General features: G+C 44.1%; 1 protein-coding gene and 1 long non-coding RNA gene across 8 annotated transcripts in view; one reads left to right on the top strand and one right to left on the bottom strand.

Moving 5' to 3' along the window:
* Positions 1-16,221, top strand: part of anks1b (ankyrin repeat and sterile alpha motif domain containing 1B) — a 147,744-nt gene that overhangs the window by 114,512 nt on the left and 17,011 nt on the right. For 6 of the 7 annotated variants that reach the window (XM_056425022.1, XM_056425021.1, XM_056425020.1 and 3 more), the window contains one exon: positions 579-731. In XM_056425022.1, the coding sequence (XP_056280997.1) occupies positions 579-731 (153 nt within the window). Of the gene's footprint in view, positions 1-578; positions 732-7,072; positions 7,166-16,221 lie in introns of those variants that run through there. The other variant, XM_056425025.1, reaches the window with a different exon arrangement.
* LOC130200602 (uncharacterized) overlaps positions 12,698-16,221 on the bottom strand; it is a 6,500-nt gene continuing 2,976 nt past the window's right edge. The window contains exon 2 of the long non-coding RNA XR_008833045.1: positions 12,698-16,221. This exon is cut by the window's right edge and continues 1,293 nt beyond it. This is a non-coding gene — a long non-coding RNA (uncharacterized LOC130200602).

Raw genomic sequence — 16,221 nt, 5'->3', positions numbered from 1 at the left:
GAGAGAAAACAGAGAGAGGAGAGAGATGAGCAGGTTTCATGCAAACTCCCCAAAAACTTCCTAAATATGACATCACACTGTAAAAAATGACCCCTCACACGCTCGCATGTGCTCGACTCGAGCTGGAGGACGACGGGTGTTTGTTTCATCCGCCCTGAGCTCCCTGGTGCCGTGGATAAAAGTGAATGAATGATGTGTTCCACGCGATGTTGTTTGCTCTTCATCCGGCTGGAGTTGTGCTCCATCCGGATAAAAACAACGACTCGTGAACATGGTTTACATCTTTAATGACCCCCCCGTGTAGAAATGTGGCCGCTGCAGCAGAATGGTGACAGAAAGTGCAGCGCAGCAATAAAATACGAGGCGCACAGAATTTAAACGGCTGCCACGTGATGTGAGAAATGTGCGTTTAGGAAAGTGGTGCAGTTTAAAAAGAGGATCGGAAAATCTCCTCAGTGTCTCCGACCTTCATGGAGGAGGACTCGCGTGTCAGGAAACCCAGAGTTTCAGGAATACGCTCCGCGGCTCATGATGAAGTCATTTTAAAGGTGTGTGTGTGTGTGTGTGTGTGTGTGCAGGTGAGACCCGTCGGCTACGATGGCAACAACCCCACGTCGGTGGCCGAGTGGCTGGAGTCGCTGGAGCTCGGCGACTACACCAAGTCGTTCCTCGTCAACGGCTACACGTCCATGGAGCTGGTGAAGAAGATCTGGGAGATCGAGCTCATCAACGTGAGTCAGGGTTTTCACTTCCTGTTTCCTGCTTCCTGTTCCCTGTTTCCTGCTTCCTGCATGCGGTCCTGAAAATGTATATCTTTAAAGGACGAGGCTGGTGTTTTTTGGTTTCTCGTTGTGTCTGGGTATTCTAATCCTGATTAATCTTGTTCCTCCATTGTTGTTTGCGTCACATGTATTCATCCACGGATAAAAAATAGTCCCCGCCAATTGCTAAATTCAAGCGTGACTATTTTAAGAAATTACTATATATTTAAATAGGCATTTAAAGGGGTAAAATATACATTTTACCAGGCGGGGTGGTATTGATGTAATATGCTGCAATGTTGCATTATGGGGGATGTAGGAACCAGGTGTTACCATACCAGGGACTTTTTAAAAGTCAGGATATTTTCACCATCTGCTGCTTACATTTTCAACCATTATGGATTTGACATCTCAAGTCTCCTGACTTTATGAAAGTAAAGAATATAAATTGCTTTTAAATATTTTACGTTTTCGGTAGGAAGAAATAGATTTGGGTGCAGGGTGAATATGAAGTATTGAGAGAAGGACTAACCCATCGGACAAAATGATAGGAAAATAAAATATAGAATAAGATAACGGCTTCAATCAAATAAAGCAATCTTAAATCTAATAGATAAATCCCTCCTCGTCATACCGTGTTAATTATTGTAATATAAAGTATTCAGACCCCTTTCAAATGTCCACTCTTTGTTTCATTGCAGCCATTTGCTAAAATCAAAAAAGTTCATTTTATTTCTCCTTAATGTTCACTCGGCTCCCCGTCTGGACAGGAAAAAACAGAAATGTAGAAATTTTTGCAAATGTATTAAAAAAGAAAAACTGAAATATCACACGGTCATAAAATATAAGTCGAAAACCCCTTTTTGTTATAACCGCTCAGATCATCCCCGCCTATCTTGGGCTTTCACAGGACTTTTAATCGGCCATTTCTTCTCATGTGTGCTCTGAATGCGAGGAGGAAGCAGAAAGGAGGAGTCACAACCTCCCTGCAGCCTCTTTTTTAATGTGACTGCAGCTCTTCGTCAGAGTCGCGGTTCCCCTTGTTGGGGCTGCTCTTCTTTTATTGAATTATTAAGTATATCGTGATGGTGGACGACGGTGTTTTCAACATTTGAGCTGTTGCGTCGAAACATCTTCGACGGGCGGGTTCCTGCTGCAGCCCGATCTCACCACAGAGCTGCCTTTGATGCTCCGAGTGAGACGAAATGATTTCAATGGGGGGGGGGGGGAGGGGGGTAAAGTGATAAAGTGATGAGCGATCAGCTGGAGGAGCTGGAGAGGGAGTTACATAAGCGTGTGGGATGCAAGATGTTTCGCAGCGCCGGGGATACCGCCCCCACATGCTGCTCCTGTGTGTGTGTGTGTGTGTTTCAGGATGCTTTTGTCTTCATGTGCGCCGGCTTGAGGAACATCAATCTTCTTTCTTTCTTTCCGATAACGGTACAACGTCTAAATGATGAGCGACAAACGTCTTTTATTGTTGTAACGCACATAGGAATGTAATATTACATCATATGATGTCACATGATGTCATATATAGTGTTTTGTGTGAGGATTGTGGTCGATTCCTGTATATAATTCAGAGATAAGCTGCAGTGCAGTACAGAGTGAAGCCACTAGAGGGAGGCAGAGGGATGTGTTCGCCTCTGTTTCATGGAGGTCGTTCACGTTTCAATGTTTTTTACGCCAACTTGAAAGTTAATATATTCATTTAATTGTAAACTCATGGGCAGTGGGTAGAAATAAGCACATAGACTTTGATACACAAATATATTTTAACCTTTAACTACCAGATTACTCTATGAATATATGACATGGAGCCTTTGATATTAATATTAAAGCTTTTATTTTTTGGTCAAATACTTAATTAAATTGCCTTAAATATGATAAGACAAAGCCAGGTGTGTGTGTGTATTCCTGTACAAGCTGTACTCATTACTGTGTGTGCTACTGTACATTCTGTACTTGTGTTTGTCTGTGTGTGCACTACTGTACAAGCTGAACTCACGACTGTGTGTGTGTGTGTTCCTAACTGTTAAATTAAGCACACAAGTAGAATATTACCCGTCTGTTCCAGTTTATTACACCTTTTATTAACTTATTTTCCCCCTTTGTTTCATTACTTCATTCATTTAATTTAATCTTTATCTTTATTGTAATACGGAGCTTAAATTATTATTTGGTCAAAATAACATTCACGGTGAAACGTCTTTTATCGATAATATTATCATATTTAACTTCAACAAGTATCTGTGACGGTATTTACATGATGTCGAGGTACTCAATGTGGATTTTTTGGGGCTAATTAAGAAAACTTCCAAATTTAAAAATCTTTCGAAGCTGAAATGAACTCATTAATTTAGAATTTATGTCTTTAAATTATTCAATTAACATTAATAATTGATTAGGATGAATTATTAAATATGTATGAGTACCGTAAGTGTGCACATGCTGCTTTATAATTGGAGTTTTTTTTACACTATGCTAAAATAAAACTAATTGCAGTCCACTGAACGTGCGGATCCAATTTCCTTCATCACTTTCACTTGATTGAGAGCAAATTAGGACGATTTAATCATCAATTAATGTGTGAAAGAGTGTGAAATATATTATTTATATTTAAATGTGCATATTATATCAGCCTGCTTTTAATATCACAAGTCTCCTCAGGGGTCGACTCTCAGGATGTTGGCTTCAGACCTTCAAAATAATAATCAAATATGCACAATATGTATACGAATATTGTCCCAAAACAACTTCCTCTGCGTATTTTTAAATGTAAATCTTTTTTTAAATAACCAGACGATAATAAAACATTTAATGTGCAACGTCAAATCGATATGCTTTATATTTAATGTGTGTATGTGAGGTGTCTCTCGTATACCCCTCACACACACACACACACGCACATGTACACACTCACACACACATTCATCTCCCTGCAGTCTCGTCTGAATCCACACGGTGGAGCTGCTGCCTCACTTCAGTCAGACGGAGGCTGGTTTCAAGAAATTCCACCCCAAATGCAAAATATATTAAAGTACGTCAAGGCTGTAGAAAAAAGTACTTTTTTTAATACATTATTTTATTGTTTGAATATAGTTTCTTCTTATTTTCTAAAGTGGAAAAATCATCTTGTGACCCACCAGATTAATTAATATATGTATATGTATGTATATAAATATATTTATATATATATATATTTTAAAATATATTTATATATATATATTTTTTTTAAATATATATATATTTATATATATGTATATTATATTTAAATATATTTATATATATATATGTATATTATATATATATATATATATATATTTATATATATATATATATATATATTACTTGAGTGAATGTACTCAGTTACTCTCCACCACTGTGTTTCCCATCGATCACCTCACAACTTCTTCTTTGCCTATTCATGTCCATATCTGACAAGTTTAGGCTAAAAGTGAAGGTGTGTTCTCACTTTGTGTTAGTGTGTGTGTGTGAGTGTGAGATTTACCTATGGGTCCTGACTTGTCGCTGCATTCCCCACTTTAAGAGGTCTTCACACTCGAAGCTGGGAATGTGTTCTGAAGAGATCAAAATGACTAACTCTGTCTGTGTGTGTAGGTGGGTGGGTGTGTAGGTGTGTGTGTGTAGGTGTGTGTGTGTAGCTGTTCATGGGGTCCAAAGAAAATTGAGGACAGTCATGAGAGTTCAGCCTTTTCTTCTACTGCTTGTCCTGCGTTGCCATGACGGCTACTAGTTACCATAGAGACTAGAGATATGTGCACTTGGTATAAATGAAATGTGTGTGTGTGTGTGTGTATTAAATTGCCTCTTCCTGACACAATTCAAAATAGTGTGTGTGTGTGTGTGTGTGTGTGTGTGTGTGTGTGTGTGTGTGTGTGTGTGTGTGTGTGTGTGTGTGTGTGTGTGTGTGTGTGTGTGTGTGTGTGTGTGTGTGTGTGTGTGTGTGTGTGTGTGTGTGTCTGCTTATCACCTTTCTTGTCACCTCTCCAAACGGACAGATTGTCTCACATCCCAACACCAGATGGTTCCTGCCTTCGTTAGACACTGCAGGCTTAAACCCTCTATATCATACTATAACCCCCCCCCACACACACACACACACACACTCTCACACACACACACACACACACACACACACTCTCTAAAAGGGCTTTTACATGCAGGACATATGTACGCAATTGCTGAAGGTTTTTCATACCTTCAATCTGCTTTATGTCAATGTGAGGACACAGTGTGTGTGAAGGAGAAGAAGAAGGAGGAGGAAGAGGAGGAGGAGGAAGGAGGAGGAAAAGCAGAGGAAGAAGAAAAAGAAGAGGAGGAGAAGAGGAAGAAGGAGGAGAAGAAGAAAAATAAGAGGAGAAGGGGAAGGAGGAGGAGGAGAAGCAGAGGAAGAAGAAAAAGAGGAGGAGAAAGAAGGAGAAGAGGAAGGAGGAGAACATGAAGAAGGAGGAGAAAGAGAAGGAGAAGAAGGTGAAGCAGAAGAAGGTAAAGAAGGAGAAGATGGTGAAGAAGAAGGAGAAGAAGAAGAAGAAGAAAGGGAAGAATGAGGAGGAGGTGGAGGAGGAGAAGGTGAGCAGCAGCTGTGGGTGGATCTCCTGAGGACTGCAGTGTACTTCACCGTCTCTGCTGCTCATCTCTCTCTCTCTCTCTCTCTCTCTCTCTCTCTCCATCCGTATTTGGCGTTGACACTTCCTGTTGTAGCTCTCCCCGCGCAGCTGGAGACGATGTGGAAAGTACCGGGGTACATCATGTGTGACCCCCGCGACCCCCGCGCCCCGAACCCGAGACCTCCTCAACCAACCATGTTAGTCTTCGTCATTTCTCTCAGACGTGAGACTCTTCCTCACCGTGACGCCTCCTCCTTTTTAATTCTGACTTCTGCGGCCATTGCCATCGCACAGTCTCATCTCCGCCAGAACGATGGAGCTCAACCATTAAACCGACGTGGACTACAAGTCTTCAACGAGCCGAGGAAAAAAAAGTGACAATCGGACATTGAGGAACGATTTCCTGACATTCGGGCGACTCGCGGCGGACGTCTTCTAAACGGACCTCGAGGCGATGAAAACGAGCTCCGAGGGCGTTTAGGGAACGCTTACGGTTACACTTAAAGGCGCAGCGCCGAATCACAACCTGTTGCCGAGCGGTTTGCCTCCTCGGAGAGGGGGCCGTACGGATGACTCACGCTCTATCTTTGTTTTCCTCATTCCTGGATCACAGAAGTCGGCTGGCAGAAGACAGGAATAGGCAGAATGACGTGGAGCTCCGTGGGTTGGGTTTCGTATACGTGACACTGGCGGTGACACGGATTAGGAATATACATACGCCCTCGTGCATAAACACATGCACATGTTTAATTTTAATACACACACACACTGGTGATGCCAGCCGTGTGCTGCAGTCAGCAGATGGGGGTATAATCAGTTGTTGTGGCTGAAATATCCTGCAGGCGTATCCATTACGGCCAGGACACTCCTGTAAAGGAGATTTTTAAATGAAATAACATAAATGACATAATAAAATAAAATAAATTAAATTACACGTGACGTCGCTCTGAAAGTACACGAGTGAAAGCGACATTGTAAACGAGAGTTTACTGCCACATGTTTACACTCGTCCGGCTCTGCATGGGAACAGAAGATGGGATCTTTTTGTTTTTGGGAGTCTGAAAAGTTCACAGAACAAAAACAAAAAAATCCCCTCTTCATTTTCTACATGCACGATGTCAGGTGACTGGGATGGACTTCAAACTCTAAGACACACCAGTGTGAGGTTCCTTGATTTTAAATATCAACGGTACCCCCGATGAGCTGAAGCTTTAGATTCTGGGTTATTAGAACAACCTGTCGGGGTCGCGATGTGGCTAATGCAGTTAGCTTAGCACAAAAACTCTCACAACAAATTAAAATCTAAGTATCTTCTGGTATTTAATTTAATTTAATTGTACGTCGTTGTGATGTTGGTAGTAACTGCAGAACAGGCACAAACACATTTACACTCCTTGTGAACCAGCACGAGCTTGTCTCTGTACGGGGCCGGCGTCGCCATAGTGACGAGATGGAGAGGAGGAGGAGGAGGGATAGAGGGAGAGAGAGAGGGAGGGAGGGGGGGAGCGTGCTCAGGCAGAGACATGTAGGAGATGTAGTCTGGCTGCCGCAAGCTGGAGAAAGAGGAGGAGTTGGTGAGCGCTGGAGATCTGCACGGAGTGAGAGAGGAAAGCTGGAGAGGAGAGGAGGAGAGCATCGGGAAGCGGAGGACGAGGACAACGACGGGAAGGAAGGAGGAACTTGTCTCAAGAAGAAGAAGAAGAAGATTGTGAGAACATTCGACAGGAGACTCTCCAGCCGGTTCCTTTTGGAATAAGTCCAGCCTCCGGAGAGGTAGGTGACCGATGTGATGGAGAGACACGGGGACATCCGATAAAATACAAAAAGAGAAAGATTAGACACGGAGACGAGCCGTTGATCCTTTTGTTCTCCCCCTCTTGATGTTTTATTCATGCCTCTCTCGCGCTCGGCGGGGGGGGGGGGGCTCCGAGGCGATCGCGGCGCTCACTCAACACCGCTGACTCGGCTAATTTTAACCGGCCGTGTGCAGGAGCTGAAGACGAGCGCTCCCGTGCATCGAGACCGCGGGAGGCTGTCCTCGAGCCACCTGCGAGATCGAGCTCGGGGCTGAAGCCGCTCTGCCGTCCTCTGCGTAACAACTTGCGCGCGTTGTTCCCCGACATGACAGCGAGTCGCGTGACAGTCGATTTATACTCGTGGGGCGGATTTAAAATCCCGTCACCTCTTCGGTTGCATGAGATCTCCTCCCTTCCTGCGTTGTGTGCCGGGTTTGTGTTTTGCTTGTTCTTCCCCTGCCAGAAACTCTATCGAGCGCTCGCGTTTGAACGCATCACGAGACTTTCTCAAAGGCGAGTCAAATCCCAAATTAAGGTTTTCAGGCTCGAAGCATTTTTGTTCCAGGTTGAGTCGAGTGAAGCAGAGAAAAGGAGAAAGAAAAAGCTATGACTCCAGTTAAAGCCCCTCGAATCCAATCGCTGCCCTAATTTGTGTCTTACGCTCGCCTGCACGCACGAACACGACGAGAGAGGAGAAGGAATGCAGCGGCACGTCTTTATAGTTTGGAAGAGTCTGTGCTTTACGACCGACTCACGCGGAGGGATTCGATGACTGTTTTCAGGTTTTTTAAAAATGTTCTTCTCGACCTACTTTCTGTGAACAAATAGTTCCTCCAGTCGAAGGTTTTCCTGACTTTTGTCCCACGTGACTCGAGTCAAACAGGCCGGAGGAGGAGTTCATGTTTCCCGGCCTGTGTGGACTTGTGATGGCGGCGGAGCGGGGGAGTGGGCGAGCACCCTGCAGGAGGGTAACCGGAGGACAGAGGGAGACAGGGGGAGACAGGGTGAGACATGGGGAGACAGGGGGGGACAGGGTGAGACAGAGGGAGACAGGGGGAGACAGAGGGAGACAGAGGGAGACAGGGGAGACAGGGGAGACAGGTCCCAGCAGGACGCCGGGGGAGAGGAGTGCACGTCTGTGACAAGAAGAGCAGAAGTTAGAAGTCCTGCCAGATGCTTTTAGAATATATATATTTTTCTACCTCACGCGATCGTAGTCCCGCCTCCTGCTGCGCGGCGGAGGATGCTGAGAGAGGAGAAGCAAAGAGGCACGAGGACTGATGGGTCTGGAGGCTTTAAGATCAGTGAGTCACACTGACAGGAGTTTCAGGACCTGATTTTATTCGTATTTTATTTTGAAAGCGAGTCTTCAAAATGCTTTTATTTCATACCCTTCAGTCATCAATTATTTTTCTTAACCCTCCTGTTACCTTCACATTTACTAACAGTTTTTACCCTCGGGGTCAATTTGACCCCAGCAATTAAAACCTCCAGAAAATTATTGGAATTAATATTGTTTCCCAAGTTTAAGTGTGAGGTACTTTATTTTTGTTTGTTGACTACCTAAATAGCCCTTTAAATATATAAAAAAGTTGATATTTCTTATATGTTTGACACAGTGAAAAACAGCCTGGGGTCAAATTGACCCCAAAGAACACCGACGTTAAACATTGAATGGGGTCAAATTGACCTAAAGGTAACAGGAGGGTTAAAGTATTGACAACTTATTTTTTGGGGAAGACGGGCGTTCAGAAAGTGGGCGTGGCTTAAATGCCGCTCTTACGTGCACTTTAACCATCAGAGTGACCTCAAAGCGAGAAGGACACGGCCTCTTGCTTCTCTGTATTTATAGCCCCTCAGCTTTGACCTCACTGCCTCATCCTCACTGCTGCTCTGATGTATTTAGATTGTTTTGACGTGTCTGATGCGTCGCGGGGGCCGCCTCCTTGTAACTCGAGACCTATTATGTAAGTGTTTGCTAAATAGAGATTGAAACTCTAAAGAGGTCTCACCACTCAGATAGATTCTCATGGATCATTTTCTCGATCTCTCCAAATATGTGTTTGTATATTAATGTGAACACAATAATGCACAGCCTACATTTACACATTGGCTGGTTTACTGTCGTTATTTCATCGTCTTTGCTCCAGCTGGTGATTACGTAGTCGATGGACGTGATTGGACGGCCCGGTAGACGTTCCACACCGAAGGAAAAGGAGCTTGTGATAAAAAAACGATGTTAGTTACACAAACTTAGCAAAGCGCTGCACCATTGTGTGACTCTAACAGCTGCTCTGCTGTGGAGGACGATGCCGACTCCTCTCCGGCACGAATATTCAGCTGCTCCTCTTCTTAGAAGTTTTCCCCGCCACTCACGAGACACAAGCATCCTGTTAACCCCCCCGCCTCGTATCCATGGCCAGATACTGCATGTACTGCATGTACATGTATGTTCCTCACCTCGCCGACAGCTGTTGTACGTGAACCTTACTCGGGGCAGTAAACAACAACAATAACAACGTAAACATCAGTCTAACCGCGCTATCTATCTCTCTCTCTCTCTGTTGCTATGGCAACCTTAACCGTGTGATGTCATGTGGACATGCACATCACACAAGCTTCACGGGTCACACAGACGGTTGTAGGTGTACATTAGCGTCAAAATGCATCTAAGAAAAATAGATAAAAATCTAACAGATAGCACTGTACTCACAAACGCACACACACGCATGTGTGTTGATGTTCACACACACACAGCCCGGCCCTTAGGAGGGATTGTGCTCAGTTCCATCTTTGGGCTTTGAAGTATTTATTAACCCAGAAAAAATATCACACACCATTCCCTCTCATCATATCGGCAATTCAATCCATGAGCTCCTCTGTGTGTGTGTGTGTGTGTGTGTGTGTGTGTGTTTGCACCCAGAGGAAAAGCTTTGAGAGATGTTGCTTCAACCTTGATGCTGCAGCACTTGGCAATGTTTGCACACACACAATCACACACACACACACACAATCACACACACACACACACAGCCTGTGCTTCTCGTCATAGTTCCAGTTCTTGTGCTATTAATGGAGATATATCTGTCTCCATGAAGGAAGGCTTATAAACGGCGCGCTCTCATTGGCTACCGGTTCTGTCAGCGCCGAAAACAAGACGTCCGATTGGTCCCTGTTGGACATAATTTTACACACACACACACACACCACCGCTCTCTGGTTGCTAGGAAACCGGTGGTCTCTGGTTTCCGTCCCATGCCCCCTTCCATGCAATTTAGTGTGTGTATGTATATAAATATATACATTTATATTTATATATATTTCTGTACGTGAGAGCGGCTCAAAGCAAATAGACTTCACGGTCATGATCCCATTCTAGCTCACAGGTGCTGCTGAGGGTTATTCTGTGTGTGTGTGTGTGTGTGTGTCTGTGTGTGTGGTGCAGGCAAATCGATACTCGTCGTTCCAAGCCGAAGAGCTCCGCCTCCAAACCACACACACACACACGCTGAGTGAGGGATGGAGCCATTCAGGGTTGGAAGTCGTCGATAATCGGGGTGAAAAATGAGCCAATCACTGTTGAGTGTCTCTGCGTTCACACTCGTTATCCACCGCACATCAACGCGTCTCCGTAACACGACCGATCGATCGCACGACGGAGTTTATTTTATTTTATTCCCCGTTTGAGCCGACAGATTAAACGCCACGTGGCTCAGACGTGATTATTTATCCTCGGATGTGAATGTTCTTGCTCAAAGGCACTTCACATGACGAGTGCAGTAATAATGCTCCACCACTAGAGCTGCTTAAAGTTTAACCAGCAACCAATCAGATGCTGTATATGCTATTATTGATACGGCAATCTTTAAGATTTTCATGTAAATAAATGTCTCTTAAGTCATATTTCTATTGCTGAAGGTGGTAACACACTGTGGCAAGATTATTATCAAAGATTATATGATAATTATAGTTGTTTCTCCACTGTATAAACAAACAACTCAAACTGGTTTTAATCAAATAGAAATTCAGAATAAACCAAGACGGCAATCTTAATCCTTTAAAAAAATACAAATTTGTTATGCTGTTTAAAGTCTTCTCTACACTCTACACATGTCATCTGGTGGATATCAATAATCCTCTTTTAGTGTCTTAAAATCTTTGCAAAGAAAAAGTATTTTTTCAAATATTTAATCAGAAATAAAACATCCTTTAAACCCTCCGATCCTCAGGGAGTGAACTCGATGTCCTCAGCAGCCGCTCACAGTATTCAACCTCTAAGACTATCGGGCTGTTAGCGATCAATACCACCGTTCGATCGGCCGGTAGGTACCGCGCTGTGACCCGAGAGACGGGGACTCTGATCTGGAAAAAAAGAAATAAAAAAATCGATGGCGGATCCTGCAAAAGGTTGAACCCCCCCGACCTCTCCATCCCCCCAGGGGGCTTCACGGGTGGCATCACAGAGGTCGCGACCTCTTCGCCTGCAGGGGAGAGGAGGTCACATGCAACTCTCTAATGTGCACCTCTTCCCTTAAAGCCTCTCTTTATGATCTGGATGTAGAGAGGCGAGGCCGATGATGAGGGGTAATTTGAGGTCGATGGACAGAAGAGGAAAAAAAGAAAAGGCGGAGAGAGGGATATTCGAGGCGAGTGGATGTAGATTAAACCGGAGCAGGCGGACGGATGAAAAGAGTTTGTTTCAGTCTCGCTTTTCTTCTCCGTCATCAAATCGACGTGCGGGCTCGAGCTCGGAGAAAAGACGCTTCTCTGTCTCCGGCGTCCGGATCGAGAGAGCTCGATGTCAACGCCCCAGATCACGGACGCTGAGCGCTCGCCTCCGTTTAGCGTCGGAAATACACCGAGAAATATAATGTTGCCCCTGATGTCACTAGAGGGGCAAAAATAATAATGATTTAGATTATTTAATATGTTTTGTTGTTCTGTGTTGTGTGTGTGTGTGTCCTGTCTGTCGTGCCTCTACTAGGTAGGTATAAACAAAAAAAATCAACAAATATAATTTGGAATTATAAAAAAAACAAAGAAATAAGTTATAATTGTTAATGGTTGTTTAAAACATTTAAGAACAATAAATAACGACAAATAAATAAGAATAAAATGTAATACGATCGTCTGATTTATGTTATGAAAAAAATCTCAGAAAACACTTTGAATCTGTAGACTAGTGCCTAAAAGTCTTATTATTTACATTTTTATGACAATCACTCATATCCTGTAAGCTTAAATAACTATATTTATTATTTTTTAACAAAGGTTACATTTTATTTCACAAGTTTCCCAATTTCTTTTCAGTGGGGGGGGCATTGCCCCCAGTGTTGGGCAAGTTACTGAAAATTAGTAATTAGTTATAGTTACTACTTTTTAAAGTAATTTAATTACTTTACTAGTTACTGTATATCAAAAGTAATTAGTTACTAGGGAAAGTAACTTTTAAGTTCCTTTTGTCTGCTTTTTTAATGTAATGAACAGTACTGAACAGTCAAACACAATAAACATGTTGTAGACCTATTTATTGCAATCAACAGGGCAACAGGCCTTCAAATCAAGCAGTAGTACAAAAGTCCCTTTTAATACTTAACTTAATACAAAATAACTGTCTCAGTCATTTAACAGTGTTTTTTTTTACCACATTAGGCCCAATGAAATAAAAGTGATTACAGTATTAACACTAATTAAAAGAGAAAACAAAGGTGCCTTGAGGTGCTGCATATAATTGAGGGGGGGGGGGGTGCTAGTGAGAGTGTGCTCACCTGTGTGCGCGGATGTGTCGGCGTGTACGTGCTGATCTGGAGTCAGTTTGGTAGGATTTGGGTATAAATAAATTATTTCATTTAAAATATGGATTTTTATTTAAAGATATTCATGTAATTTGCATGCAAAATAGGTCTACCCGAACCAGCGGACAAAAAATTCAACCCGCGGCAACAATTCAAAAGTAGCCCAATTCCGCGGGAAATCCGCGGACCTGGCAACACTGGAAGTGGCACCGTGATGCTGGTCGAGGGGGCGTGCCTGTGATTGGCGGAGTAGAGGGGAGGCGGGGTTAACCTGCCGGAAAACGGGAGTTAAGGGTGGTTGACGGGAACCGTTGTTGTTGACGTTGGAGCTGCTGAGCCGAGAGGAGCACGCTGTCTGTGTTGGTGGATGCCCAATAAAGTGAGGATTAATAACGCCGTCCCGTCTCCGTGTCATCAGTCCATAACGTCTGAGACGTTACATCATTGCGCCACCAAGGTCCTGCGATGTCAGATCAGAAGCAGCTAAAGTCGGCCTAGCTTGTCTTCTTGTCTGCAAGTGTTCATTTTTCACAAAAGAGAGTAACGCGAGTAACGAACTCATTTAAATTTCAGTAATTGTAACTGCGTTAGTTGATTTAAAAAAATACTTTGTTACATGCTCGTTACCGCTAAAAGTAGTGGAATTACAACACTGATTGCCCCCTATAGAATATGTAAAGTTCCTCCCCTGCCTCCTTTGTTGTTGCACTGCTTCCTTACACACATTCAGCATCTTGAAAGACGTCCATGTTTGTTGGCGCGTTGAACAGTTTCCATGGATGTACGCAAAAAAACAAAAGTTGTTTGTTTTTTGTGAGGGCCGGCCGGCTGTGAGGCGACACCAGGCCGTGACCCGCGCGTGTGGCGGCTAATGCGTTGATCAAGCCCCTTCAATCTGGGCTCAGGGGACTGTTAACAGGATTAGTGCATTGATCCACACACACACACACACACACACACACACAGTGCAGCCCGGCCAGGAACTGGAGGATCGAAAAAATGCCCCAAATCAGTTCATACCGCGGTAATGAAATCAAATACAAGACCGCCGGGTCAGTAAACCTCATCTAGAGCGACTCGGTTCCGACGCAGGGAGACCGCGTCAACGCCAACAGCTCTGCGAGTCGATTGGAGGAGAGAGCCGTGCACGCCGCGGTCGCCCGACACTTTGCCCGTCAGGATACGCGGCCGCTATGAATATCATTTAAATGCAAATGAACCGACGCTCTGCAGTCGAGAGTCTGTGTTTTAACAATAATGGTCGGGTTGCGTTCACATTCTCATCCATTCAGGGGTAACGATGTAATCTTCTGCCCCCGGGCTCCCAAACAGCTGTTTGTACTATGTGTGTGTGTGTGGATATATATATATATATATATTTTGGATGAATGTGTGTGGGTGACTGCCGCTGCTGCGGCTCTTTGTTGCCATGGTGACAGTTGAACTTCAGGCTGAGGTTGAGGCTTTACTGTCGTTGAAGTAGAGGCTGTTGCGTAAGACGAAGTGAAACACACACACGCTCGCACCATGCCAGGCCATTTCTGTCCTGTGTGTGTGTGTGTGTGTGTGTGTGTGTGTGTGTGTGTGTGTGTGTGTGTGTGAGTGTGTGTGTGGTGAAACAGCAGTGTGAGGACCGGGTGTCACGCTCAGACCCCCAGGAGGCAGACGGGGAGAGAGAATGAATATTTCATATTCTCACGACATCAGGGAGAGGAAGAAGAAGAACATCCATTAAAACAGGTCATTTTATGCTTTATAGTTTAGTAAAAAGTCCTAAATTCTTCTCAAATTAATTAATCTTATATCAGGGAGGAAAAAAATAACTTCGCAAACAATTATTCCTATTTTAAAGGCGCTAAATTCAAAGTTCTGAGCGCATTTCAAGATTGAGGGATTGACTCCCCAGGCCTAATGGAAGTTGCGCAAGACGAACTTTTAGAAGTAAAAGAAAAAAGGACAAAATCACATGATCACGATCTTAAAGGGTACCTGTAGCCCAAAACAACAACGTGCTACATCCATTAGGCGCATCAAATAAATCATATTTTCCCCGCCGCTATTGTCAACAAGTCACGCATAGCCCGAGGCTTTAAATTTCTTTGTCAACATTCCGAGTCCGTGAACGCTTCAGTGCGCAGACATCTTGCCAGTTATTTACTCATGTCAAAGGTCACTATGACGTAGAGTCGTTGAAAGGAATTCAGCCAATCCGGAGCCACTTCTACACGCGTTGCTTCTTGGGATAGATCGGTGGCCTCAAACCAGTTCACGTCTGGAGTTCACGCCAAGATGGCGCAGTGCAAGGCGTTCGGTTGTCTAAATAATAAACGGACTCACAAGACTAAAAAGTTCTTTTGCGTGCCCAAACCTAATACAGAGGAAAAGAAGGTGCTCGCGAAGAAGTGGCTGCACAATTTAGGAACCGGGCATACTTTAAAAACATTTACATTCAGCAGAAACTCCGTGGTATGTGAAGATCACTTCGATCCAGATTGCTATGAGAGAAACATGCAGGCCGAAATGTTGGGATATCAGGCCCGGACCAAGTTGAAGAATTACACAATCTATATGGTCAAAATCAATGGAGATACTGCTAATGCCACGATACACGGGCAGCGGACGCGGCCTTATTCGATATACCGCGGCCTCCATGGTGCGCGGCCTACTGAGACCGCTATATAAAGTATGGGCTTCTTAGTCTATGCTAAAGGATCATCATAATCATGGGCGATAGTATGCAGGCAAATGTTAGGCCTCTCGCTTATGGGAGAATAAAGGTGAATATATTGTGACGGACTGAGGGAATGTTATGTGATAAATGTTATGTTCCGGATGTAAGTGAACGTCTCACGAGCTGGTAGCTGTGAGGCGTGTCTGTGATTGGACAGCGAGTGATGTTGTTGTGTGTGTGTTGTTGTGTTACGACTCGTTCGGAGCAGAGCTATGACCCGGAGCAGACGTGAAGCTGGTTTGGAGGTTTTCACGGCGTTTTGCTGTCGTTTTGGCGTAGGCGACGGCCAACAGGAGCTTGTTCTATGTTCCTTGAATAAACACCCTATAAGCCATCTACGTCTCGTAGCGTTCCTGACCCAGGGTCGCTACAATATTCAGAATATTAGTAATAATCACACCAACTCTGGTGATCGCAAATTAGCCGACATGAAACAACTGGCAAACTTACCGATTTGACAGTTCTCCCTCGGGTGCAGGCCCCCGAACATGTCGGCCGATCATTGCA

The sequence above is a fragment of the Pseudoliparis swirei genome, chromosome 10, assembly GCF_029220125.1.
Source record: "Pseudoliparis swirei isolate HS2019 ecotype Mariana Trench chromosome 10, NWPU_hadal_v1, whole genome shotgun sequence".
NCBI classification, from domain to species: Eukaryota; Metazoa; Chordata; class Actinopteri; order Perciformes; family Liparidae; genus Pseudoliparis; species Pseudoliparis swirei.
Note: the sequence above shows the minus strand (reverse complement) of the source record. Positions and strands in the feature narration are given on the sequence as shown.